At 50.1% G+C, this 26,836-nt stretch overlaps 1 protein-coding gene across 1 annotated transcript in view; it reads left to right on the top strand.

Moving 5' to 3' along the window:
- The window catches only part of ZC3H7B (zinc finger CCCH-type containing 7B), a 65,570-nt gene that overhangs the window by 20,935 nt on the left and 17,799 nt on the right, over window positions 1-26,836 (top strand). The window contains exons 7-18 of the mRNA XM_024200423.2: window positions 91-171; window positions 1,887-1,943; window positions 4,148-4,190; window positions 6,497-6,756; window positions 7,217-7,562; window positions 8,548-8,606; window positions 9,457-9,619; window positions 9,703-9,864; window positions 10,603-10,808; window positions 11,880-11,980; window positions 12,464-12,645; window positions 20,748-20,830. Coding sequence (XP_024056191.2) covers window positions 91-171; window positions 1,887-1,943; window positions 4,148-4,190; window positions 6,497-6,756; window positions 7,217-7,562; window positions 8,548-8,606; window positions 9,457-9,619; window positions 9,703-9,864; window positions 10,603-10,808; window positions 11,880-11,980; window positions 12,464-12,645; window positions 20,748-20,830 — 1,743 coding nt within the window. The remainder of the gene's footprint in view (window positions 1-90; window positions 172-1,886; window positions 1,944-4,147; window positions 4,191-6,496; window positions 6,757-7,216; window positions 7,563-8,547; window positions 8,607-9,456; window positions 9,620-9,702; window positions 9,865-10,602; window positions 10,809-11,879; window positions 11,981-12,463; window positions 12,646-20,747; window positions 20,831-26,836) is intronic.

The raw sequence follows: 26,836 nt of genomic DNA, 5'->3' as shown, positions 1-26,836 counted from the left end.
GTGGTCTGTTTCTGGTTGGTTATTGTATGTGCAGTAAAATAAAACCACATGCTTTAAAATGACAATGTCCTTGAATTACATTTTCTCTAGGATGAGAGCGTTACGCAGCTTGGTCAGGAGCTCGCACAGAAGCTGGGTTTAAGGGTTCGGAAAGCATATAAGAGGCCTCAGGTATGACTCTTTCTAGACTGTCCCTTGGATTCCACTGATATGTTTCTGTAAAGGCTACTGATTCTGAGCGGCTGCATTGCCATAGGTACAGCCTTCAGCACCTCCTGCTATTCCACTCCTGGGAATGCCCCCACTCCCAGATCTGCCAGTCATTCTTCAGTCCTGGCCTGCAGCACCCCTGCAGGTGCATTTCTGGCTTGCAGCCATAAGCATCTTGGCTTGGTGCGCAATCTCATATATCCCAAGCTAAGCAGAATGAAGCCTGGACGTTGTCTGAGGGGATAGCTCTAAGGCAACAGTTCTCAAACTGGGGGTCGGGACCCCAAAGTGGGTTGTGACCCCATTTTAATGGGGTCGCCAGGCTGGCTTAGACTTGCTGGGGCAAGGGGCCGAAGCCTGAGGGCTTCAGCCTTGGGCAGTGTGGCTTAGATTACCCAGGGTGGCAGGGGTCGGGCAGGCTCAGGCTTCGGTCCCCCCTTCCTGGGGTCGTGTAGTAACTTTTTTATTTTTTTATCAGAAGGGGGGTCACAGTGCAATGAAGTTTGAGAACCACTGCTCTAAGGAAAACCCTAGTGCTGCAATAAATGGATGTGCTGGTTCAAAATGGAGCATTCTTCTGTCTGTCAGTATGAAACGTACGCCCCAGGGTTGTGCTAAGGGGTGCTGAGCTACTGATGGGGGAGTGTCCTTTAGATAAGGCAAAACCACTTCTGGTCACTGACGCTCCTGTGACACATTTCTCAAGAATAGGAATGTTAGCCCCAAGGCCCTGGCTGAACTCCAGCTTGAGTGATTGATATTCTGTGTCCCTCAAATTCCTCTCTGCAGTTTTATTTAGATGCAACATTCTTCTTCAGTTCCTGTCTCTAACTCTTGTGTAACCTTGCTGTGCAGTGTTAAACAGCTGGCACATTCCAGCTGAGAAGTGGCTGCATTTCAGTGCCAAGTGAAGTGATTTGTAGTAGTTGGTAAAGTGCTTTTGGGTAACGGATGCTATATAAATGTAAACTCTGCGTGTTTTGCAAGTGGTGTTGGATTAGAGGAAAATACTCCACTTGCTAGAGCTCTAAAAATGTTGTAATTATTGAATCTTGAGAGACGGGAAACTTTCCCTGAAATACTTTTCATACTTACTCACTCCATTGGCCCTCTGCACTTTTCCCTCTACCTCGTTACTCCACAGATGAGTCTAAACTGTGTCTATGCAAGCAAAACACAAGACTCCCTTTTTTGATTAATTGAAACCTTTTAGTAGCATTTTGCTGCAGCTTGCTCTAGCTTCTGTTTTTCATTCCAGTGCTTTAATGCACTCCCCAACTAATTTTTTAAATGACAAGGCTGAATGTGTCTGTCGTGGGGTGGGGTTCAAACTTACCATCTCATGATGCAGCATTGTACAGGGGTGTCTTCACACTGGGATATTGCATCGATGTGCATTTTGCACCAGGATGGCTGGACTGAATCTGGGGCTCTTTCATAATCCTGCAAGCAACAGGCTTCAGGTACAATCACATGAATTTGGGGATGATTGGTGCATACTAAGGAAAAGCAGGTGGTCCTGATTTCTCTCCCTATGGTTTGTGGTTGTAGAGAATGCCTGATAGGGAAGTGTACCGTTGGATAGCAGTGGCTGACAAGATCCAATCAGTCACTACCTAATTTGCAGGAGTTCAAGGAATCCCTGTGTCATGAAATCTCTCTCTTCCTTGCAGCAGGAATTGGAAACTTTCTCTCTACTCAGTAATGGCACATCAGCCAGCTTAGCAAATCAGGTACAGTTCCTGTCTGACATTCTCAATGTCCATACGTTATTTTACATGAGAGTTTCTATATTTTATTTCATGCAAGTTTATTACCATCTTTTAGGAGTAAAAGATCAGTGTTTATCTATTTTTCCCTTTTCAAGGAACAGTGTCAAGAAAATCATTTATTTTTTAAATATTTCCATTGCTGCGGTGCTGATAACATTATTAAAGTAGAAAAATTCTTAATCTAATTTTGCTTTTCACTGTCAAAGCTTACATTTCACTTATCTAGACTGGATGACTTCACTTTCTGTTTCCCTCTCTGGTTCTGGTACAATTACAAAGTGCTAATATGCAAGAACCAGGAAGTGAAACAGATGAAGAAACTTATAAAGTGAAACTAGACTGGAGGATTTCACTCTCCAAGCTGAGTGAAGCATGCAAATTTAAACATTGCTTAATTTATTATTTACTCTTTCGTATCGCCGTAGCACCTAGGAGCTTCAGTCATGGACAGGACACCATTATGCTAGGCACTGTACAAACACAGAATGAAAAATAATCAGATCACTGATTTCATTGCTGGTTTTTAAGAGATTTCACTAAAACGCTTCATATTTAAAAAAAATTATTTGACAATCATTTTAGGCTCTTAAATTTGGGACCTAGCACTATTTGACATTGTCCCTTTTTAAATGAACCTAAAAACCCCTTAAAAGATACTAGAGCAATACAATTTGAAGTTTACATTGATGGGTGCCTTGCCTTAATATCTGTCTAGCAGTGAGAATCAGCCTAAGATCATTTCTTGTAGCCGCCCATAATCTTCTTCCATTGAAAATTTTCCCTTTTATGGAAAATTAGAACACTGCAAAAACTGAAGTTGTAACTGATGGAGTTGCAAATGTGTAATCTCAAATATTTGTTGTGCTGGTGTCTGTCATTTTTAACTGAAAGCAGGAAGAAAAATGTGTTTGCACTGTTGGAATATAGGCTCACATTAGACCAGGGTGAAGTGTGGTTTTAACTTGAGTTTGGATCTTAGCATAAGGAATAGGTCCAAAGCCTGTGATTTTTAAAAAGAGTCAGATCATGAGAAGGAAGAGTTGTTTGTGTTAAACTTGTGGTGACCCTTAAAATACTAGTGTTATCTTATTTAAGATTTGGGCTGAGGTCATAGAAATTTTAAAAATATTATTATTTGGGTACCAGGTGCAGTAAATAATTGGTTGAGTTGATTATAAAGAAATGCTTAGTTTAGTAATGAGAGCAAAATATGGTAAAATGAGGAGATAAGAAAACCTCGAGGAAAGAGGCGCAGTCATTAATCTTGTCTCGACCAGGGCAGAGGATAGAGCTCGGCTCTAAGCTGCTTCATCTGACCTTAGCCAAGGTCCGGTAACCAGCAATGATATCAGTTGTTTGTTAGAGTGCATATAAGGCAAGGTTTTCTAGGGGTTCTTTGTCAGAGTGATGCCATGATGGGATGGTGTCTCCCGAACCGGAGCCTGTTTGGCCAAAATACTTAGAACTGTATTGTTGCTGGAGTATAGAATATAGGTATATTTGCTTATCTTTGTATTTTGGATATAACCAACACCAAGTGGCCTTTGGACTAACACAGGAATGTTTGTGTGGAAACGGAGTCATGGTAGGCCTAATAAAATTATTAGGAAAATTTATTTCCAGCAGCAGCATTCAGACTTCTGTAAAGTTGCTCATTTATTCTTTGCCTAGGGCTCACAGTCAGCAGTTGTTTTGGTGGGAACCTTTTCCTGTTTTTAGTCTTGCTGTAAAAATTAGTGGTTATTAAATGGAAAGATATGTAAGCAAAGAAAGGCTAGTTATGTAAGATAAGGCTAATCAGATCTCATGCTTTGTGGGGCTAGCTGATTGACTCTGGGAATCAGGAAGGAATATTCTCACCCACATGCAATCCCATGTGCAGAATTACTGAGAAGGTCGGGTATTATGGGGGTTTATTACTTCAGAGGAATACAGGTTTTGGTCACTGCTGAAGGTGAAATACCAGGCTTGGAGGAATAGTGGTCTAACAGTACATCAGTTTAATGGTTCCAGCACTGAAAGGCGAGGGCTGGGGGAGAGGAGGGAAGCAGCTGCAGACTGCACTGAAGATATTTGGGAGGGGAGATTTGGGGCTGTGAAGCACTAACACCTTTCAAAAGATGTCTTTGTAGTGATGAGTTCTCCTCCTCCTCCCTGCCTTACAGATGACTTCCAATGGGTTGGGCTCCATAGATGATATTGAAACAGGTAAAGCTTTCTCCTTTCTGTTTCTCATGGCAGCAGTAAGGCACCTGCTCAGGTTGGCTGGACTAATAGTTGCTTTGTCTTCATTTGGACCTCTCTTGGGGCCTGACTTTGGAGACTGGAAGAGACCAGCCTAGCGGGGATGGGGCAGGAGGTGGTATGGAGCAGGAGTATATGGCGGTGCTGTTCTTTATATTGGTTTCTCTTCACTTCAGAATCCTCAGTAAACTGTTAACCTGATTTTCCCCTCTATCAGTGTCTTAAGAAGGCACTTACTAGGAGAACCTTGTACAACAGAAATCTAGCTATCCAAGCAGAACAAGGGACATGTCATGTTTTTGGGTAAATGGGGACTAATCAATGCAAATAACAAACACATGGGGACGTAACCTATTTTCAGCTCTAAAGCCGGGTTTGAACACATGCGATTCTGCTGTACATTCCCAACCAAAACAACTTTAAAGTTAAGACTGTAGACACGGAGCCGTGCTTTGACTATACGCTCCCCTCCAGGGACATTAGAATTGGAGCCTTATATGTTTAGAACCCCAGGAAACGCAGAGTGAAAGTTGCAAGGTTGCACTCTTCCTGCCAGAGACTAAACTACCTTAACTCTATTTTTCCCCCCCCTTCTCCCCCTGTAGAAATGCCACCCCGACACCCACCCTTCTTAACCGCGTATTGAAAACCATGCTCCACAGCACATTGGTTTTTATTTGTTCCTTGCATAAATGTCTGCAATACTAAGTGTGACGATTTGTCACTGCACTAACTATTGCTGGGCCCCGTTAAAGGGCCCCATTTTTTGATCTGGGTGTATGACGTTTGTATGTGGAAACACATTAGCTCTGTGCTTAATGACTCTTGAATCATTGACTGTCACATGGAATCATAAGACCCAAACCTGTGAGGCGATGAGCGTCTCTTACGAGCCTTCAGGATGTCGCAGAATTGGGCTGTTAATGCAGAGTGAGGAATGATTGCTTTCGCTTTGCTATTTGTCTGCTCAGGAATTGGTATATGTACTGTGTACGACCACAAAGCAGCCCAATCACTAATCAGAGGAGATGAAGGCGTTCTAGTTTTGCGGTTGCTGATAATGTTTTGGGGAGGTTCTGTGGCCTGCGTTATACAGGAGGTCAGACTAGATGATCACCGGGGTGGGTCCCTTCGGGCCTTGGAATCTCTGAACATGGAACTCTTTGGAGTGGATGGAGAAGGTGGTAGTATTTTTCTGATTTTTTTTCTTTTCAGGGCATCGCTACGGGGGCAGAATGAAGGTAGTTTGGGTGCCTGGTTTGAGACTTACATGTGTAACTCTGCATCTCCTGGGGGTCTAACGTTTGGACTGTTTCTTTTTAAACTCTAACAGTTTTGCAGGATAGAGCGTGCTCAGATGACAAACATGTGCTTGCCACATTAACTTCACCTTAACAGAGTATTTGGGGGTGGGGGGCGGGGGAGAATTGCCTCATTTTCGAATAGTCAGAACACTGGGCCAGAGGGTGAAGGAAGCTGTAGGGAAAGTTCTCTCCTTCCCCCCCCATCGCCCCTAAAACTATTGAGGGAAGCCTCAGTAACACAGTAAAGATCTTTAAGCCTGTCTCCTGCAGACATCGAGGGGAGGGGTACTCAAGAGTTAGGCACCACTCTGGCAAGGGCATCTGGTGAGTCTTAAAATGTATGTTTGGGGACCCAATATTCTGTATGATCTTTGGGAGGCTTGTCTGGGCTTCCTTACCCTGCTTCCCTCCCCAATCAGGGTTTGTGTGTCCCCTCCCTTCCCCAACAGGGAAGCTCAGAACTTAGAGAGCCTGAGGAGAAGTGGGTTTTAGTGGGTGGGGGGGGGGCACAGGGGCGGCAAGGAGCAGAGGTGCTGGGAGAACAACTGAGCTCTGCAGGAGGAGGCAGTTCAGAAGCATTTAAAAACCACCGGACAATGGGGTATAGAGTAACTGGACTCATGGGGTCACGACCAGACACCACTGAATTCAGTAGCAGTTGTGCCGTTGACTTCAGTGAGACCAAGATTTGGCCTGCAGACGCTTCCCAGGCATCATCATGGGAGGTGAGCATTGTCTGGCTATTCACGAGACATTCTGTGAAGGCCTTTGGGAGGTCTGAGACAAAAAACAAAGGCCAAGAATCCCTGAAACTGGAGCTACCAGTCTCTAAAGGTTTCACCTGCTAAGTGCTTGAGGTTCAACTAAGTTGTACATCTTGTGTTCTTTGGCCAAGCCGCACTCGGCTTACCCCCAGGCGCCATGTGACTGGCTTTGTGTCTTCCCCCCGCCTCCTCCCCCTTGCAGACTTCTCCATGGACCTGCAGTGCATCCCTGCTCCCCTCGCCACCTCCATCCCTGTGAGCGAGGGTGCAGCCCTTTCAGCTTCTGACATGGATGCAAAGGGCCTGCCCACCTCTCTGCCTGCCGCCACACTGCTCCATTCTCCGGATTGCGTATCCCTGCCCGTGCCCGAGAGTGTGGAGGACTTCACAGATGGGGAGGTTATTGGGGAAGAACTGGACTCTCTTCTGGATTCCCTGGCTGACGGGTCACAGTACCCTCTAGTAAGAGCTCCGGTCGTGTTCTGAATCCATCCTTTAGAGCATGTTCTCTCTCTCCTCGCCGTCGCGTGTTCATCTGGCAGTGTGTGCTCGGTCCCTTTCTTTCTTCCCATCACTGGCTTGTGTGTCTCTAAGGAGCCCATCTTAGATCTTGGCTCATTGGATGGCCTAGTGTGAGTGGAATACATAAATCCAGATGGAGGGGCTAGACCCCATGGGAATGAAGATAGCACCTTTCTCCCTTCCACCCCCTGCTTTTGTGTTTGGGGGTGAAAATGGGCATGGAGGATAGAGGCTGGCTTATTGCTCTGAAGTTAAGTGCTGTGCACTCTGGAGTGGGAGACCATGTTATACTCGCTGCTGTAGTGCGCTCTGTCCATCCACCCATCTCTCTGACACATGCTTCCTCCAGTCCTTTCTCTAACATGCTTTCTCTGCCCCCTTTTCCTCCCAACTCTCAAAGTCTCTGGTCCAGGGAACCATTCCCACCAACTTGCCTACTGAGATGCCCCAGCTGATCCCCGTGTTTCCGGGTGGAACCCCTCTGCTGCCCCCTGTGGTGACAGCCAACATCCCGATTAACCAACATCCACTGCCACCTGCCTCCTTCGGCCTGGTGATGGATCCCACCAAGCAGCTCTCCTCTTCTGTCCTGGATGCCTTTGAGCCCACTGGGGGCAGTGGTGGCTCCCCCTTGGATTCTCTGGATTCACTGGACCTGCTCCCGTACACAGAGCCACGGCTCGATGCCCTAGACGCCTTTGGAACTAGCAGGGGCTCACTGGATGCCCTGGATTCCTTTGCTGTAGGTAGGTGCAGGGCACAGAGGAGTGGGGGTTGCAGGCATTTGTGGCTGACAGTGCCCCTAGAACACCGTGTTTAGCTCTGAGCATCTCCACAGCAGACAGATGTCAATGCCAGAGAAGAGAGAGACCAATAATTAAGCTTCCAGAGAATTGATTGAGATGGAGGAAAGATTAAAAGAACTAAATATCAGCATGGCTTGTCTGAGCGATAATGGAGGAGTGGTGGGGTGTGACCGCTGATTACAAGCATCTGCAGGGTGTAGACACCAAGGAGGCAGAGCTGTTGTTCAGGGTTATCCCAGCGGGTAAAGCTCGAGTAATGAGGGGACATTCAGGCTCGATATCAAAGAAACATTGCCTGACACAGGTCTCCTAAGGGAAGTCGTGGGAGCCCTTTCATGCCAAGTCATTTAAAACAGACTTTGGCAAAGTCTTGGCAAATCTACTGTAGGGCAGGATTTTGCATTGGGCAGGGTGGGATGGACTAGATGGTTTAGTCAGTCTTTGCCTCCTTTGATCTCTGTGAGCAATAAGTGTCATAGCCCAAAGAGCACTCCAGTCATGTTCTGTGGAGCCGGGCTCTGGAGGGAGATCAGGTAAGGAGCATTTCAGCCCCTTGGGGCATAGGTAGGCTGCATGGGGATGTTACAGCAGACTGAATGCTGGAGCATCACAAGCGGAGAAGAGGTTGCCCAGTGAGGACTGTGCTGGAACCTAGGCTCCCGTCTGCGCTGAATTCCTTTGGTCTCTTGCTGTTTGTGAAAAGCACTCTTCAGGCAGCTGGCAGTGGGGGTCTGTTGCCTTTGGGGATTTCAGAAAAGGGGAGGCTCTTGCAGAAGTTTTCAAGTCTCTGCCCTGGGTACTGGATGTTCCTGGAAGATGAAAAGAATTAAAAAACTGTTGAACAAGCTCAAATCTCTGTCTCGGGCATCAGAGCAGCTTCCGAAAGTGAGATGTGTGTGTTTGGGATTTTTCTTCCTCTGCCCAGAAGAAGCTGGTCCTCAGGAACTGCGACACACTGCTGGCAGCCAGAAACCATCTCCTGCGGTGAGTGAGCTGCTACCCCTGCTGGATGTACCAAGGTGCCCGTGTGCCATGGGAGTGGGGAGGGTACAGGGCTATTCTTGCACTCTGGGCCCTTTCTTAATCAGTTCCAAAATCTGGTGGCTTCAGTTACCCTGCCCTGTGTGCGTAACCTCCTTCCCGCTCGCCCCGTGTGGTGGCAGGGCTGTGTGGAGGCCTTTCTCCATATGTGGTAGCACAGCATTTTCCCCTTCCTTCTTTGTCCCCTCCCCCACTGTATCACTGGGGTCTGAATGGAGTTAAATGCTCCACTCCAATCTCCGTCATGCATGGGATTGTACGTTGGTCTCACCGGGTCTGAGGTTGGGCTGAGGCTTTTCCTCTCAGGAGCTCTGTGGGTAGGATGATCTGCCTCTGTCTAAACTAGGTTATTGAGTGGGACTGGGACATCGCTGAACCTCCGTCCTTCCTGTTTTCTTTCTGTCTGACACGTTGCACGGCAGGGTTAGTTCTTTTGTTCAAGTGCCGTGGAATGCACAACTCATTGTGCTGGAAGGTGGGGGAGAGAAGCCCTTCCTCCAGGGATGAAGAAAGAGCTGTTGTCCCCTGAGTTGCTGGCCCTTCCGTGGGGAAGGAGAGGTCCTTCTCTGCTGCAGATAAATTGCCCATTGAGTGTATTTGAAAACACAACTCCGGTGTTCCTGTTGCCGTTTCTGAGCCGCCTGCTGCTGGTGGCGGCCATCTTGCTGAGACACGAGCTCTGTTGTGTGTTTGCGTGGTCATGAAGGGGCCCAGTGTTAGTCTGGGGGTCAATTTCTGTCCGTTGGCTGTGAGGTTTAGAAGAGGGATGTGTGTGGTTTTTTTTGTCTTTCAGGTCAGCCTCAGTGGGGTGAGTCACCCTACCATCCCCAAGGGGGCGGAGCTCCTGCAGTCTCAGCCAGAGGCGGTGATGCCCAACACTGCCCTGCTCGTGAAGAACCCCCTGGCGTCCACTCATGTCTTCAAGCAAGCCTGCCACCTCTGCTACCCCAAAACAGGTGATGTGCTTATGACACCCGCAGCAGTTCGTGTGCTTGGGGATTGTCTTCCCTCTTGCTGATCGGGTCCTCCTTTCCCATAGGCCCCAAGGCTGGTGACTACACTTACCGGGAAGGCCTGGAGCACAAGTGCAAGCGGGACATATTGCTGGGGAGACTGCGAAACTCTGAAGACAAGACTTGGAAGAGGATCCGGCCCCGACCCACCAAAACCAACTTTGTGGGATCCTATTACCTGTGCAAAGGTGAGCTTGGGGAGGGGGGCTGTGAGGCATATGCCGGCAGAGGTAGCAGGGGAGCTTTCAGCTGGGATCGCGTGCTCCCTCTGGAGCCTTCTCGCTCCTTCGTGAAATGATCGCTGGGTTTCAGGGGTTGGGGGGGGCGGAGTGAGAACCAGAGACGAGACGGATGAACCCGTAACACATGGTAGAAAACGGGAGCTTTGCACAGCGGAGCAGCAGCTGGTGCTATCGCTCTGGGTACAGGACGGCTTGGAAAGAGCGATGCGCCTGGCCGCTGGAGATTTCGCAGGGTGGTGGGAATGGCAGGACTGCAGCCTGCTTCTCTCAAAGCAACCAGTTTTAGGTGCCCCGCTGAGGCGGAGAGCCTGTCTCCCGCTGGCACTGAACTACTAATACTGCTCCCACCAGCACGTGCTGGGACTTTGGTTCTGGCCAGAGCCCTCCCTGCTGAGTAACCAGCCCTGCTGCAGGGCACTGGGGCTTTCCCAAGAAGTTCCCCATCCTAGGCCAGACCAGGCCCGACCCTGCTCAGTGTATGAGATGTAACCAGACTAGTCTCTAAGGTGGTGTAACTATAAAGTGTCTAACGAGGGGCCAAAAGCTCAGGCTTTGTGTCTTTCTTAACTCTTCAGTTTTAGCTCCTTGTGAGTTGTGGGGAGCAGGGCGAGGTGACGAGGGCGAGCTCAGTTTCTGACCTGGCCCCCCTCCATGCGGGGTGCTCTGCTCTTTGTTGCTTTGTAGATATGATTAACAAGCAGGACTGTAAGTACGGGGATAACTGCACCTTCGCGTACCACCAGGAGGAGATCGACGTGTGGACGGAGGAAAGGAAGGGAACACTCAATCGTGACCTCCTCTTTGACCCGCTGGGAGGGATCAAGCGGGGCAACTTGACCATTGCCAAGCTCCTGAAGGAACACCAGGGCATCTTCACCTTCCTCTGCGAGGTACAGGGAGGAAGAGGAGGGGGGAGCACCGTTTCCTTGGGGAATGAGCTGTAGGCACAAACTTCACACATTCCCTGTTGTTGCAGATATAAGTGCCCGCGTTAGTAGTGCAAATCCAAAATGTAACTCTACTGTAAGTGCGTGAAAGAGGCAGGCTCCCTTCCGCTGCATCCCACCCTAGATCAGCTGTTGGTGTGCAGCCGGACCATTGGTCCATCCTGGCCAGTATCCGGCCTCCAGAAGCAGCCGGTCCCTGTTGCTTCAGAGGAAGGTGACAAAACGGAACAATCCGTGATGTACCTGAGCAACTGTGCGATGCTGTAGGTGTGGGAGGGGTAACTCCTCCCTGTCCCCTGCAGGTGGTCAGCTCACGCCCGGAGCATGCAGTTTGACTACCTTGGGCTTTCATAGCTAGCAAGGTAGTTAATAATCATAACTTTGACCCGGCTGTTTGACAAACCATAACCATGTGATGGGAAAAATCCCCGTCTGAAGCAAATTAGTGTCACTTGTTTATAGATTCTAAGGCCAGAAGGGACCATTGTGATCATCTAGTTTGACCTCCTGCACAACACAGGCTGTTTTGAAGCCAGTAGAGCTACCTTGATTTACATCAACTGAGGATCTGGCCCTCTCCGTCTTGACCTCCTGCAGCAGCATGTTCCCCAGGGTGACGTGTAAAGGAACATGACTTTTGTTTTGGACTTACGCGTCTTTAATTTCCCCTATCGTTTCCCCTTGCTTTTGCATTTTTGGATGAAAAGAAGGGAATTATAAGTTGACCTGGTTGAAATTTTTCCAACTGTGATGGAAAAAACTGTTGAAATGTCACAAAAAAAGCCAAAAATTCTGTTTGGAAATGTTTGCAAAATGTGTTTACTGGTTTCCAAGCAGCTCTACTGCTTAAGTTTCCATCAGGCTTGTTCTAATTTTTGGACCTCTCGAGTAAGTTCCCTCTGGCTCTTCTCCCTTCCAAGTGAAATGATCCCAGTCTGGGTGAGATCTCTGGCAGCATCTCTCCTTTTTCCTGCTCTCTGAGATTTCCTAGTGTGCTGATTCTTCCCTTCTCAGATCTGCTTTGACAGCAAACCCCGGATAATCAGCAAAGGGACCAAGGACTCTCCAGCTGTCTGCTCCAACCTTGCTGCCAAACACAGCTTCTACGACAACAAGTGAGTGAACTGGCCCGTGCAGTGCCTGCCGGAGTAACCCCGCTAGAGCCCAGCCAGCTAGCTCATGTTACTTGCCCATTTCTTCCTCTCATCCCCAGCACATGAAAGCACAAGGTGTGATATGTTGAGCTGCATGTCTGACCCCTGGTGCCAAGGGATTTGGAGCCAGATCAGAGCCCATTGATGTCAGTGGAAAGTCTGCAGTTGACTCCAATGAGCTTGGATCTGGCCTATGCTGCACAGGGGTTCAGAGGTCAGATATTTTAAACAAGGTGGTGCAAGGTGTCTGCCTGAAGTATTCCGGGGTTGGGGACAAGGCATGACCCAGGACTTCGATCCACCCAGATTGTTAGTGACTCCTAGGATCAGCTGTAACACCCACCCGTGCCTCAGCCGGCTCAGTGAATGTGGGGAGGAGGAGGGGTGAAGAGTCAATCCGCTGATCCCTTGTGTTTCTCTGGCTTGGCCATTTCCCCACTGCAGGTGTTTGGTTCATATTGTGCGTTCCACCTCCCTGAAATACTCTAAGATCCGCCAGTTCCAGGAGCACTTCCAGTTTGACGTGTGCCGGCATGAGGTGCGCTACGGCTGCTTGCGTGAGGACAGCTGCCACTTCGCTCACAGCTTCATCGAGCTCAAGGTCTGGCTGCTGCAGCAATACTCGGGTAAGCGCGCCACTGGGTGCGGCTGTGGGGTGGGGAGGGAAGAGAAGCAGAGAGCGTGTGCTCGTGCCTTCTCCAGCCCAGGTACTGTGCCACTGGGGACAGAGAGAGGGCCTGGGGGGGGACTCTGTCAGAGTTCAGGAAATTTTATGTTCTCTCTCAATACATGCACTCCCTCCCCTCCCTTCCCTCTCCCGGCTTGTAGGAGATCGAGGTGGGACCGTGAGAGGTCGGCCCTTCCAGTGCGGTTGCCAGGTTTGTCTGTCTAGGAGGAATTCTAGCCCAGCGAGCCTTTACCTCAGGACCATGTGTGTTGGAGGAAATTCTCGTTCGAAGCAGAGTCCTAGAACAGCTAGGTGATCAGGACATGGCAGGGACAAGCTGGTGCAGCTGCAGTGAAAGGAAATTGGGCCCTCTGATGTTTCGCTTCTTTGTACACCGTCACAAAATAGTGGTAACCAATGGGATTTCTTTGAACGTTCAAAAAAACTTTGATAAAGCCACTCCCAAGAGTCTGTTATGGAAACTAAGTAGTTGGCAATAGGCCGTCCGCCCCCTCTTGGAGCATGCTCTTCAATTCAGGTCACTTACATAAGGGCACGGAGATCTCTTCAGTCTGATTTTTTCTCTCCCCTCCAAGTACTTTGTCTGATTCTCTGACTCACTGCATGCTGAGCAGAGATTTTCACTGACCTGTCCCAGGATGAAGCCCGACTCTTTCTTTTTCTTGCGTTGGAACAGTTGACGGAGAACCCAGCAGTGTGCTTGGAGGGGTTCGGCCGAAATGAGAAGACCTGTTTAGGCAGGCAAAGGCCATTTAGGCAGGCTCCTAAACCTGTGGCAGTTCCACTTGGTGCCCACCCGGAGGGGAAAGCAGAGAAATATCTGCCTGCCTCTCAGGGTGCTTGTGTGGCCTGTTGTACTGATGGGCTCTGTAGTATTTAAGCCCTCCTAAGTAAAAAGAGAAATAACGGATATAATCTCCATCCTCCTCCTCAGCCTGGGTGCGAGTGAGTGTGTCTGTGTGTGGGTTTTGCATTTAGTTGCGCAGGGGACTCACTCCATGCTCATTCCTGTCTCTTTGCAGGAGTGAGTGCCGTTATCTAGGGGCAGGCCCTGGGAAAGTTTTGTCTCTGGCTCACTCAAGAGCCTGCCCTCCATGGCTGACGCTCCCAGTGAAATGTAGCTGCCATGGCAGTTCATGGTTACGGAGGGAGAGAGGCTCTCTTGGGGACCTAGGGCCAATCCCATGGAGAGCTTTGACCAGCAGGGCTGGGAGCTTGACTTGGACTCTGCTCACTGGTGAGCCAGTGCAGGGGTGGTTGTACTGGAGGTGATGTGTTCACAGTGACCTGTGTTGCTAAGCAGGTGGGCTGCTGCGTTTTGAAGCCACTTGAGCTTTCTCAGGCTTTGTCCTAGGGCTGATGAATTGCACTCATCAAGCCTGGAGGACACACATGCCTGGGCCACCACAGCCAGATGGGTGCAATCTTCTAGCGAGTAGCAGATGGTAGTGGGCATTCTTTTGCCACCATCCAACACCACTTGGGGTTTTTTGGACTCCTTGGGCAGTTGCCCTCCATACTGGGGGATGGTACAGAGGAGGGTGACAATGTCGAAATGTAAATAGTTGGCTTTAGGTTTCGCATTCCTATCCCATTGAGATGCTTGATGCAGTTCACACCTCTCAGGGTATGTCTACACTACAAAATTAGGTTGAATTTATAGAAGTCGATTTTTTTAGGAAGCAATTTTATACAGTCAATTGTGTGTCCCCACTAAGCACATTAAATCGGCGGAGTGTGTCCACAGTACCGAGGCTAGCGTCGACTTTCGGAGCGTTGCACTGTGGGTAGCTATCCCACAGTTCCCGCAGTCTCCGCCACCCATTGGAATTCTGGGTTGAGCTCCCACTGCCTGATGGGGCAAAAACATTGTCGCAAGTGGTTTTGGGTACATGTCATCAGTCGCCCCTCCCTCCGTGAGAACAACGGCAGACAATCGTTTCGCGCCTTTTTTCCACGCAGACACCATACCATGGCAGCTCAGCTCAGCTGCCGCTGTTGTGTCCTGGATGCTGCTGGCAGCTGACGGTACAATAGGGCTGCAAAACATCGTCACGCTTCCGCTGCCACTCTGCTCTCCTGCAGACGCCATACTACGGCAAGCATGGAGCCTGCTCAGATCACCGCGGCAGTTATGAGCACTGTAAATGCCTCGCGCGTTATCCTGCAGTATATGCAACACCAGAACCTGCAAAAGCAGGTGAGGAGTCGATGGCAGCGCGGTGACGAGAGTGATGAGGACATGGACACAGACTTCTCTCAAAGCACGGGCCCTGGCAATTTGGGCATCATGGTGGTAATGGGGCAGGTTCATGCCGTGGAACGCCGATTCTGGGCCCAGGAAACAAGCACAGACTGGTGGGACCACATAGTGTTGCAGGTCTGGGATGATTCCCAGTGGCAGTGAAACTTTCGCATGCGTAAGGGCACTTTCATGGAACTTTGTGACTTGCTTTCCCCTGCCCTGAAGCGCAAGAATACCAAGATGAGAGCAGCCCTCACAGTTCACAAGTGAGTGGCAATAGCCCTCTGGAAGCTTGCAACGCCAGACAGCTACTGGTCAGTTGGGAATCAATTTGGAGTGGGCAAATCTACTGTGGGGGCTGCTGTGATCCAAGTAGCCAATGCAATCACTGAGCTGCTGCTATCAAGGGTAGTGACTCTGGGAAATGTGCAGGTCATAGTGGATGGCTTTGCTGCAATGGGATTCCCTAACTGTGGTGGGGCAATAGATGGAACGCATATCCCTATCTTGAGACCGGAGCACCAAGGCAGCCAGTACATAAACCGAAAGGGGTACTTCTCAATGGTGCTGCAAGCCCTGGTGGATCACAAGGGATGTTTCTTCAATATCCGTGTGGGGTGGCCAGGAAAGGTACATGATGCTCGCATCTTCAGGAACTCTGGTTTGTCTGAACGGCTGCAGCAAGGGACTTACTTTCCAGACCAGAAAATAACCGTTGGGGATGTTGAAATGCCTATAGTTATCCTTGGGGACCCAGCCTACCCCTTAATGCCATGGCTCATGCAGCCATACACAGGCACCCTGGACAGTAGTCAGGAGCTGTTCAACTATAGGCTGAGCAAGTGCAGAATGGTGGTAGAATGTGCATTTGGACGTTTAAAAGTGTGCTGGCGCAGTTTACTGACTCGGTTAGACCTCAGCGAAACCAATATTCCCATCCTTATTACTGCTTGCTGCGTGCTCCACAATATCTTTGAGAGTAAGGGGAGACATTTATGGCGGGGTGGGAGGTTGAGGCAAATCACCTGGCCGCTGATTACGCACAGCCCGACACCAGGGCGGTTAGAAGAGCACAGCAGGGCGTGCTGCGCATCAGAGAAGCTTTGAAAACCAGTTTCATGACTGTCCAGGCTACAGTGTGAAAGTTCTGTTTGTTTCTCCTTGATGAAAACTCGCCCTCCTGGTTCACTCTACTTCCCTGTAAGCCAACCGCCCTCCCCTCCCCCCTTCGATCACCGCTTGCCGAGGTAATAAAGTCATTGTTGTTTCAAATTAATGCATTCTTTATTAATTAGTCACAGAAATAGGGGGATAACTGCCAAGGTAGCCTGGGAGGGGTGGTGGAGGAGGAAAGCACTGGGTGGAGTGGTGGAGGAGGGAAGGACAAGGCCACACTGCACTTCAAAACTTATTGAATGTCAGCCTTCTATTGCTTGGGCATCCCTCTGGGGTGGAGTGGTTGGGTGTTCTTGGGCATCTGGGTGAGGAGGTTATGGAACTTGGGGAGGAGGGTGGTTGGTTACACAGGGGCTGCAGCGGTGGTCTGTGCTCCTGCTGCCTTTCCTGCACCTTGAGCATATCAGTTTGATCCTCCAGTAGCCTCAGCATTTGCTCCCGCCACCTCTCATCTCGCGTGTCCCTCCTGTCCTCGCATTCATTTTGTGCTTTCCTCATTGTTTGCCTCCACGCATTCTGCTGGGCTCTTTCAGTGCGGGAGGACTGCATGAGTTCAGAGAACATTTCATCGCGAGTGTGTTTTTTTTCGCCTTCTTATCTGCGCTAGCCTCTGGGACGGAGATGATAGTGGTAGCATTGAAACATTTGCAGCTGCGGGAGGGAAAAAAAGGAGAAATGGGTTGGCCATTTAAAAGGAGGGGCTAAGGTTTTTGGGTTAACGTGCAACTAACCCCCCCCCCCCACCCACACACACCCAATTCTCTGGGATGATCGCTTCCCCCTTCCCCCCACCGCGTGGCTAACAGCGGGGGTGATTTCTTTTCAGCCACAGGCACACAGCCCAGCAGGAACGGCCACCTCTGAATGTCCCCTTAATAAAATTCCCCTATTTCAACCAGGTGACCATGAATGATCTCACTCTCCTGAGGATAACAGAGAGATAAAGAACGGATGTTGCTTGACTGCATTCCAGTAGCTGTACTGGCTGGGAAAACATCCCAAGTCTTCAGGGCAAATTAATCATTAAACACGCTTGCTTTTAAACCATGCATTATATTTACAAAGGTACACGCAGCAGAGGGGCCTTCTCCACCTTCATGGTCCGGGAGCCCCCCTTGGGAAGGTACTGGGTCCAGGGTGATAAACAGTTCCTGGCTGTCGGGGAGACAGTTTCTCTGCTAGCCTGCTGTGCGCTATCTTCATCCTCCTCCTAATCCTCATCCCCCAAATCCTCATCCCTGTTGCGTGAGACTCCCTTGCAGGTGTCCACAGACAGGGGTGGGGTAGTTGTAGGGGCACCCCCTAGAATTGCATGCAGCTCATGATAGAAGCGGCATGTCTGGGGGTCTGACCCGGAGCGGCCGTTTGCCTCTTTTGGTTTTTTGGTAGGCTTGCCTGAGCTCCTTAAGTTTCACGTGGCATTGCTGCAGGTCCCTGTTATAGCCCATGCCCTTGGAGATTTTTTCAAATATTTTGGCATTTCGACTTTTGGAACAGAGTTCGGATAGCACGGATTCGTCTCCCCATACAACGATCAGATGCAGTACCTCCCGTTCGGTCCATGCTGGAGCTCTTTTGTGATTCTGGGACTCCATGGTCACCTCTGCTGATGAGCTCTGCATGGTCACCTGTGCTGATCAGCTTGCCACGCTGGCCAAACAGGAAATAAAATTCAAAAGTTCGCGGGGCTTTTCCTGTCTACCTGGCCAGTGCATCTGAGTTGAAAGTGCTGTCCAGAGCGGTCACAATGGAGCACTCTGGGATAGCTCCCGGAGGCCAATACCGTCGAATTGCATCCACACTACCCCCAAATTTGAACCAGCGATATCGATTTCAGTGCTAATCCCCTCGTCGGGAAGGAGTACAGAAATCTATTTTAAGACCCCTTTAAGTTGACAAAAATGGCTTCGTCGTGTGGACGGGTGCCGGGTTAAATTGATCTAATGCTGCTAAATGCGACCTAAACTCGTAGTGTAGATCAGGGCTCAGAGCCATTGTTTCAGGCTGCCTGCATACACAAGAGGACAGCACTCACTGTTTGTACTTGGAAGTTTTTTTTTTTTTTTTTTTTTTTCACAACCACAAGGTCAAAAAATGTGATTTTAAAACTAAAAAGATATTTGAGCAGGATCTTCTGGTAAGAGGTTGGTTTTATCCTACATTCTGGAATTGCAGAATGCATGAGGGCTGGGAGAAGTGAACCCAGAATGACATTATGCAGTCTTTCCTGGGGGCTAACCCCACATTCTATCAACAAGGAGATAACCAGGAAAACACTGGTTTGAGTACCAAACACAGGGCAGCTGCTGCTGCAGAGGCATTTCTGGGTGTGCTTGAATAATAAAAATGCTTACCTAGTGCTTTGGCTTTCCTCAACACACTGTACAGACTTTAACAAAATGAATGCCCCAACATGCTTGGAAAGCTGCCAGATGGTATTATTTCATAGATGGGGAAACTGAGGCACGGAATATTCTGACTTGTCCAGGGCCACACAGCAGGTCATAAGTATAGAGTTTCCTGGCTTCCCACCCTCTGGACTACACAGGCTCTCAGAGCCAAAAGAGCATTCACGTGGTACTCTGTAATAGCAAAGCTAACATAATAACAGCTTTCAGTGACTGTAATATATACAGCTTTGCTGCCTTTCTGTATCAGTGGGGCCTTATTAAAGCAACCTTCTGGTGTTTTTGGTTTCAATGAGCTGGAAATTGGTCAGACATCTTAAACATCCTTCATACGCCATCTCTAAACTGCACGGCAACGAGATAATTAGGCTTGGCAGTAACCCAGCTAGTTAAAGATGTCTCACCACATAGTGCTCCACTGACTACATGCTTGTACGCCTGCTAGAAAATTAACAAGTTCTCACTGTTCAGTGCTCTGAGAATCTTAATGCTGGTTGGTTGTCTCCACGCTGGTAGTGTTGGCAAAGGCTCTGGTTCAGATCCTTGAACCCATCAAGGAGTTAACTCCTGAGATAAGTTGTGACCAAGGCAATGTTTCTGTAAGAGTCTTTTTCTTACCAACTTTAGCAAAATTGAAATAGGACATTTATTTTGAAAAAGAGTGTCTACACACAGACTTGCAGCAAAGTACGACGAGGTGTGAATTACACCTGATTTAGTTATTTAGCTACAGTTTGTGTGTAGCTCAGCCCTTGTGACTTGTCTACACGCACAAGTTGTATACTGGACACAGTTTTACTGGTATAAATATGCTTATGCCTCTTCCTGTACAGGAAAAGCTATGCTGGTCTAAGGTATCTTTATACCGATATAACTGTCCACACTAGGAGCTATACTGGTAAACAATCATACCCCTAACCAATATAGCTATACTGGTACAAAAACTGTAGACATTTATCTTCAACTAAATATGTGAATGTCTTGTTAGTGGGAGGAGCCATCGTTGGTATCCAGTAAAATGTACGGCCTGCTATTTGGATTTTGTTTTTTTGTTTTGAGTGGATTTAAGTCACCCAGTTTTGATTAGAGACTTTCCATAAACAGACAGACTGAATCTTGGAGCCAGGAATTAGCTTAGACTTTCAAGATCGATCAGAGACTGGTTGACTCAGGGGAATGTGATATACAGCAGAACCTCAAAGATACGAACACCAGAGTTCTGGACTTACCGGTCAACCGGACACCCTCTGGAACCGGAAATCATCAGGCAGCAGCGGAGAGACAGACAGACATCTTCTCTCCCCCCCTCCCCCCAAATATTTACTGCCTCAGGGCTTTAGCCCTGGGGCTCAAGGCTTTGGGGGGGGGAGGGGGGAAGATGAGGTTGGGGTTGCAGCCGCATGGTGGCGGGGGTCAGGACTCTGGGCAGGGGGTGGATAGGGCTTCTGACCCACTGGAGCACCAGGGCTCAGGGCTTTAGATCAGGGGGGCGCTGGGGTTCGGTTTTGTGGGGGCGCTGGAGCTTTAGCTACGGGGGGAGTGCTGGGGTTGAAACTGGCCCCCTTCCCAGCCCCCTTGTGCCCCCTGCATGGCTGAAGCTCTGAGCCCCAGTGCTCCTGAAGATCAGAAGCCCATTCCTGAGGTGTCCCTAACTCTGACGTTCTACTGTATGCAGCCTTTCATCTTAAGGCACCAGCTCCATCCCGGCCGCAGGTTGGTAGTAATTTACAAGACCTCTGCTGACTGGTCAGTACTCTGCGTGAAATCGTTTGGTGGGTCTTCGTCAAGATTTTGTAGGACAAGTGTCCACATCTTAGCCACTGGCTCCTTTGTTGGCAATTTCTGTCTCAGCAGGAAGGCCAAAGACTGACTGAGTCATGGAGACTAAATTCTTCTCTCTCTTCTGGGGTGTTGATTCACATGGGTGAGAGAGAGAGTGAGTGTGGAGGAAATGTGAACTTCCTTGGCCTGTGGTGAACCTGTTCTGGTGATAAGTAAAAGGCCGGAGTCTCCAGGGATGTGACTCCAGCATCTTTTTAGCCTGTAAACTAAAGATCCATGTGATTCAGGCATGAACTGCAGCATTACTAGAAATGGAGTCTTGGGCTGGTGATGGGAAAGGAGCCACACCCCCCTCCCTCCCTCCTCAGTGCCTGGGTCAGCAGACTGGTGTGGGGATGCTCAGTCATGTCTCTGCTTTGTCGTTTTCAGGGATGACCCATGAAGATATTGTCCAGGAGTCTAAAAAGTACTGGCAGCTGATGGAGCATGCCAGCAAAGCCACCAGCAGCACGGTAAGAAGCCACGGGGACCCTGGGACTCGTTTGTGGTTTTGGAGCTGTTACTCGCACCTGTTCTAGCCAGTTCGGTGCCTTCTCCTCCCACTGCCACTCTCCACCAATCAGAGAGAAAATATGGCGCCGCCAGGGCCCCCTTTGCCTCCCGTGCGCCATAACAAGCAGGGTGGGAGCGAGCGCCTGACAGCGGCCCGGGCTGGACCTGAGGTGCTCTGCAGGGAAGGGTGAAGCCTGCTGTTGCCACACTCCAGCGCGAATGGCGCTCTGCACGGCCATGGAGGAGATGGGACCGCGCAGGAGCTCGCTTCTTCTCTAGCGTGAGACATCACTTCCTGCATTCTCAGTCACAGTGAGGGCTGCCTTCCCCCCTGCTGTGTGCCTGGGGTGGAGCAAAGAGGATGGTGCCTGTTATGATGGGGGGCAGGGGGGGGAGATCAGAGGTGACACATGAGTGTAGATAGTGAGGGGGGCGGGGTGTCGCACAACTGAAAGGTTCTGTGGGGGCATGTGACCACCCTTTTCATGTTGCCTCTGCCTCCATCCCCTAAAACTTGATCTGTATGTAGACAACATACACCAGCAACTTCCTCCTCCTCCTGCTCTCTGCCCTGTGGCTGGCCTGCCCCTTGCAGAGCTTGAACACAGCTGGGATGCGCAGTCCAGGATGGGTGGCGCCAGGGTGGGACGGTGCTTGGGGCTGGCTTGTCTCAGTTAACAAGAAGCTGCAGAATTATCAGCCACTTTTGGTTGGAGTGGGGATATGACACCCCCAAATCGCCTTCTCCTTAATAGAGACCTTGGAGGGAGGCTGCTGCTGTTTCAATGCACTCCCAGCATTGCAGCAGCAGGGTCAGGTCCCCCTTACCCCCCCAGCCTGCTCCCCTCACTCACCCCAGGGCTCTCGGGCTGGATGGGGCTCCACCTGAGCTGCCTGGTGCTGGGCACCAAGTCGCAGCTCCTCTTCCCGATTTTGAAGATGCCCCCGTGACTCACCTCAGCAGGCGGCCTGCAAAGCAGGCAGCAGGAAGCGCTGGGACTCTAGCAGCAGAGAAGGAGAAGCAGCCCCATGTAGTGGGTGGGGGAGCTCAGCCCGCAGCCAGCCACAGCCGCCCTGCTGCTTCCTCCCTCCCTCCCCGTGCTGCACGGACACATGGTGAGCGCTGCTGCCTCCTCGCTGCTAGGCATCCCGGCAAGAGGTGGCTTGAGAAGTCTGGGGGGGCATGTGACCCTGCGTTCCCCCCACCCCCGCATCGCCTCTGCAGGGAAGGAGGACATCCTGCTCATGCAAGCCAGATCCCGTGGGGAGCAGTAACTGTCATACTGGTGCCGGGTTCAAACACACCTGTTAGGGTGGAGGAGCCCATTTAAAAACAACTCCAGGGGACATGCAAGCTCAGGTGCTGGTGAAGCTGGTCATGCCAGGCAACCAACCCAGGGGAAGCTGGGGGGCAGAGCAGATGGAAGGCATTGCCTGACCCCCTGGTCGTACTCCTCCTCCTCCCCCCCCTCCCCTCCCCTCCCCAGGCTTTCAAGGCAGCGCTGACCCTGGAGAGGAGTGTTTAAGCAGAGGCCACATTTGCCTCCTTCTGAGCTGTAGGGTTTAGGTGATGTCAGGCAGCCACAGCCCTAACCACTTGCTTGCTTTCTTGGTGGTGGTGGCTTGCATTGTGGAGCAGAGCCCAGCTGGTGATTAACCGTCTGAGCCCGGCCCCGCCCTGGGGTCAGATTAAAGCTGCTCTTGCATTAGAACACAGAGTTCTCTCCTTTAATTGCCTGGTGCAGCTGACAAGGTGAGAAAAGTAGGAGCAGAGTCTCTTTACGCCTCCAAGCAAGGCCTTGGCGTGCAAACCCCACCGAGGGGGCCGGGGGAGGTCTTGTTAAACCCTCGCACCACAAGGGGGTCTTTGCTTCCGTCTGCCACATATTGAGGAGTTGAGTGGCTCAACCAGGATGTAGAGGCCGTGCCTGGGTGGGAGAGCAACAATACTTTGTTGGCAGTGTAGAGACCACAGGAGCCAGTTCCCTCCCTGCAGAGCTGAAAATCTAGGATCCAGTCCTGTGAGACACTGAGCGTCCTCTGCTCCCATCAGAATCACTGTGAATTGAGGTGCCTCGGCCTAGCAGAGGGATCAGGTCCTAAAATGGACAATGTACAAACAATAAAGACAAAGGTTGGGGAGTAGGAAATAACACCTGAAATATGCGTGTTCCCCTTATTGCTAAAGACCTGTAGCAGCGACATGTGCAGTGCCAGGATCAGGAGGACATCCGTGCCTGTGGGGATTGAAGACCGAGCTGACAGTTTCCAGGCCCCTTTGCTAACATTCTCATAAAGCTGCATGACAGCCAGGCGCTGAGTTTTGTGGTGCTCTGCAACATAACAGAGCTGCAGGGCCCGTGTCCCCGCGTTTGTCGTGGGACACGTGGGATGCATTGTCAGTGTGGCTGGAAGGTGCTGGCTTATCACGCCGTCCCTTGTCACGAGGATGGCGCTGGTCGGCCCCCAGCCTGATGCCAGTGCATGGCATCGTTTATGTCTTTAAAAAGAGAGAGAGAGAGAGACTCCTGCAGTCAATTAAAGCCACATGTGTGCCTGGCAGCACACCACAGCTCTGGCACCAGTGAATGTTCAGACAATAGGCTTAGGAGAGTCAGCAACTCGCTGCTGCAGACTGCAGGGCAGGGCTAGCCCACTCGGCAGAGAGAGGCTTGTTTTTGCCTTTATTTTTCTCCAGCCTGAGCAGGCTAATCTGGCATAACATCCACCCACCTTCACAACTCGGCTGCATGGCAAAGACAACTTCCCAGGAGCACTGTGCAAACCAGCCCCTTCTCCCACCCTTAACTTAAACAGCTCCAAGGTCAGCTTCTCAGGGTGTCCTTCAGACAGCAGGAACAAGGCATCTCCTATACGGTTAGGAGCAACCTAAATTGTCACAGCAGCTAATTGAGCCCCAAAACGAGCTAGATGCCTCTGGCTGGAGAAGAACAGTGTAAGGCCGCAATGCTGGGCTGACTGGAAATGCTGTGCAGATGAGGAGGCTCACACAGGAGGTGCCACGTGCCAAAGGCCTGCTCTTCAGGCTAGTGCTGGAACTCAGCTCAGTCCCAGAGGACGTGTGGATCTCAGGCCATTCACCCAGAGCTGGTCAGAGGAGTTTCTGATCAGTCTGCTGCAGTGCGGAGGCAAACCGCTGCTGGACGTGGGTGGGAGAGGCGGTGGTTTGGGGACTCTGCAGTAGACCTACCCGGACTCCCGGAGGTCTCTGTGACTCCAGAAGTTACTGTGCCACATCACAGTGGCCAGCTGCTGAACAACATCTGAGGTGAGCATCAGAGTTGGTAGCTAGGCACTGAGGGAAAATGTGGGAAGGAGAATTCTTTTACCTCCTTTATAATGTGTCTGGTGCCTTATTTAGAACGTGAAGCTAAGAACGGCCATGCCAAAGTCTTGATTCATTTGGTTGCTACAGTTTAGTAGCTAACTTTGTTGTAGTGTTCTGTGTTGGCTTCATAACAATGGGCGCTGTTGTAACCTGAAGGCCCTTTGACTGACTTAATGTGTAGCAACCTCCCGAGACCCTAATTTCCATGTCACGGCGATTTGTTTTATTACCAGTCTGCCAGGCGTGTAGCATGTCCTTACAAATATAGCTGTGTATAGCAGCAGCTGCTTTGACTCTTTACGCCCAGTCCCCTCTGAGCATGCATGCATGCCGGATTTCCTGCACGTGGTCAGTGTGACGTTCTGGGGATCACCCGCCCGGTTAGGGGTTCTGTCACTGCCTGCCCTGTAACCTTGTGTCCCTGTGCTGTGCAGCTATGGTTTAATCCCCTGACACTAGCAGCCTGCCCACAAGCACAAGGTCTCACCCTGGCTTTCACCAGCCTAGGTGCTCCTTGCAGAGAGACACCACCTGACCTTCCAGTCCCAAATCCATCCTCCCCGAGTTCTTAAGTACTAGATGCTCAGACTATTCCCATCTGGTTCCTCACCCCTAAAGGCATGAAACTGGCTCCCAGTTATCAGTTCACTTTGGCCCCCATGCTCCACCCAGTTTGTATGCTAGAGACCTGCTTAGGGTAAAAAAAACCCAAAAGTTTTGTTTAATAGAAAAACCACAGGTTCAAAGATGAAATCGTAAAGGTGTGAAAACCTGTACAAGTTACATAGTACATAAACGTAGACGCAGCCTCCGACTTTACAGTTCTGTATTAGATAAAATCCCTTTTCAAATACAAGTTACCTATTGCCCTAAAACAGTTTCTCCACATACCGTCTAGCTATAGGAGGGATCCAGCATTCATGGGCAGCCTCCTACCTCTAGAGACTGTCCCTCCAAGTTCTGGATAAAAAACTTCAGACCTGGTCTACACTGGAAAATTAGGTTGGTTTAACTGCATCGCTGAGGGGTGTGGAACATCTACGCCCCTGAGCGGCATAATTAAGCTGACCTAAGTTGCTGTGTAGACAGCCCTCGGTTGGCGAAATAATTCTTCTGTCAGCCTAGCTACTGCCTCTTGGGGAGGTGGGTACCTAACCCAACGGGAGAACCCCTCCCGTCTGTGTGGGTGTTGTCTACACTACAGCGGCGGAGCTGTGCCACTGGAGCCTTTTAAGTGTAGACAAGCCCTCAGTCTCAAGCCTGTTTTTAAAAGGTTTCCCTTTTATTTTTCTCTCTGTCTATGATGACTCTTGCTTAGCCAGAGTGGAGAAATTCCTTCTTGGCTTGATAACCCGGCTGTCTCTATGCCTTCCCCCTAACACTAATGGTCCATCGTTGCCTTTTCCTGGGTTGGAAAAAAAAGCCGGTTTCATGTAAAAACACCTGGTTTGGGTGGTGCCCCCCTCCCTGCTTGACTGCTCACTGCCCTACTGAGAGATATAGTTGGAGTCGTAGTACAGATTCTGAACGCAGTTTTCTATACACATAGATTCATAACCACCTTCTGTATACATATCTCATACTGACCAGCAAGTTCAGACAAGCTTTCGTGAAAGACCTTACTCAATATATTTTGCGTACTGTATTATGCTATAAATCAGTTGGTTTAACTGCTCATTTTGTGGGTTTAAACCTTCTGTTCTCCCTTTATATCAGAGGGGTAGCCGTGTTAGTCTGGATCTGTAAAAAGCAACAGAGTCCTGTGGCACCTTATAGACTAACAGAAGTATTGGCGCATAAGCCCACAAAAGCTTATGCTCCAATACTTCTGTTAGTCTATAAGGTGCCACAGGACTCTTTGTCGCTGTTCTCCCCTTGGGGTGTCTGGACCCTTATTCTCACAGTAAATATGCAAGGTCTTTGCACTACTCACGTCAGAAAACATGTTTGGTTAGTTCCTGCCTGAAGTTCTCGGAATAGCAGCCGGACGCTGTTAGGAATTTTTCAGCTAATCCTCTCGGGTCCCTGAACGTTGTCATGCTCTGGATCTGACACATCAGTGTGGCCTGTCAGGTAGAGCTAACCTGCATCTCATGGTTATGTTGTAAAATACACCACATGGCAGGATAATACAGCAGACCTTGCAGGGCTGGTGAAAATGAATATGCCACCAGATCTGCCTCAATCAGAAGAACTGAGTCTGCCAACTGGAGGCCCCTAGGTCCCTAACTGAGGCAGTTGGGCTCTGCATTGTCCATTGGACCTTTGGCCTGCCATCACAACCTGCCAGATATTGGCCCAGATATCCCTAGGATCCACATTGCTGTTGAGAAAACTGACTAAAACCTAGACTAGATTCTTGCCTGCATATTTATACCTGCCACTGGAAATTTCCACTACATGCATCCGACAAAGTGGGTATTCACCCACGAAAGCTCATGCTCCAATACGTCTGTTAGTCTATAACAGGCCTTCACAACATACGGCCCGCGGGCCGCATGCGGCCCGCGGGGGCTCACTCTCAAGCCTGGGAGGGAGGGGGAGCAGCGGCGCGTGAATCAGCTGTTTCACGCGCCGCGGCCGCTCGGGGTCTCCTCCTCCCTCCCAGGCTCTCAAA

Source organism: Terrapene carolina, unplaced genomic scaffold (genome assembly GCF_002925995.2).
Source record: "Terrapene carolina triunguis isolate 2854851 unplaced genomic scaffold, T_m_triunguis-2.0 Scaffold247, whole genome shotgun sequence".
Classification (NCBI taxonomy): domain Eukaryota; kingdom Metazoa; phylum Chordata; order Testudines; family Emydidae; genus Terrapene; species Terrapene triunguis.
The sequence above is the reverse complement of the archived record's forward strand: the minus strand, read 5'-3'. Positions and strand labels throughout refer to the sequence as shown.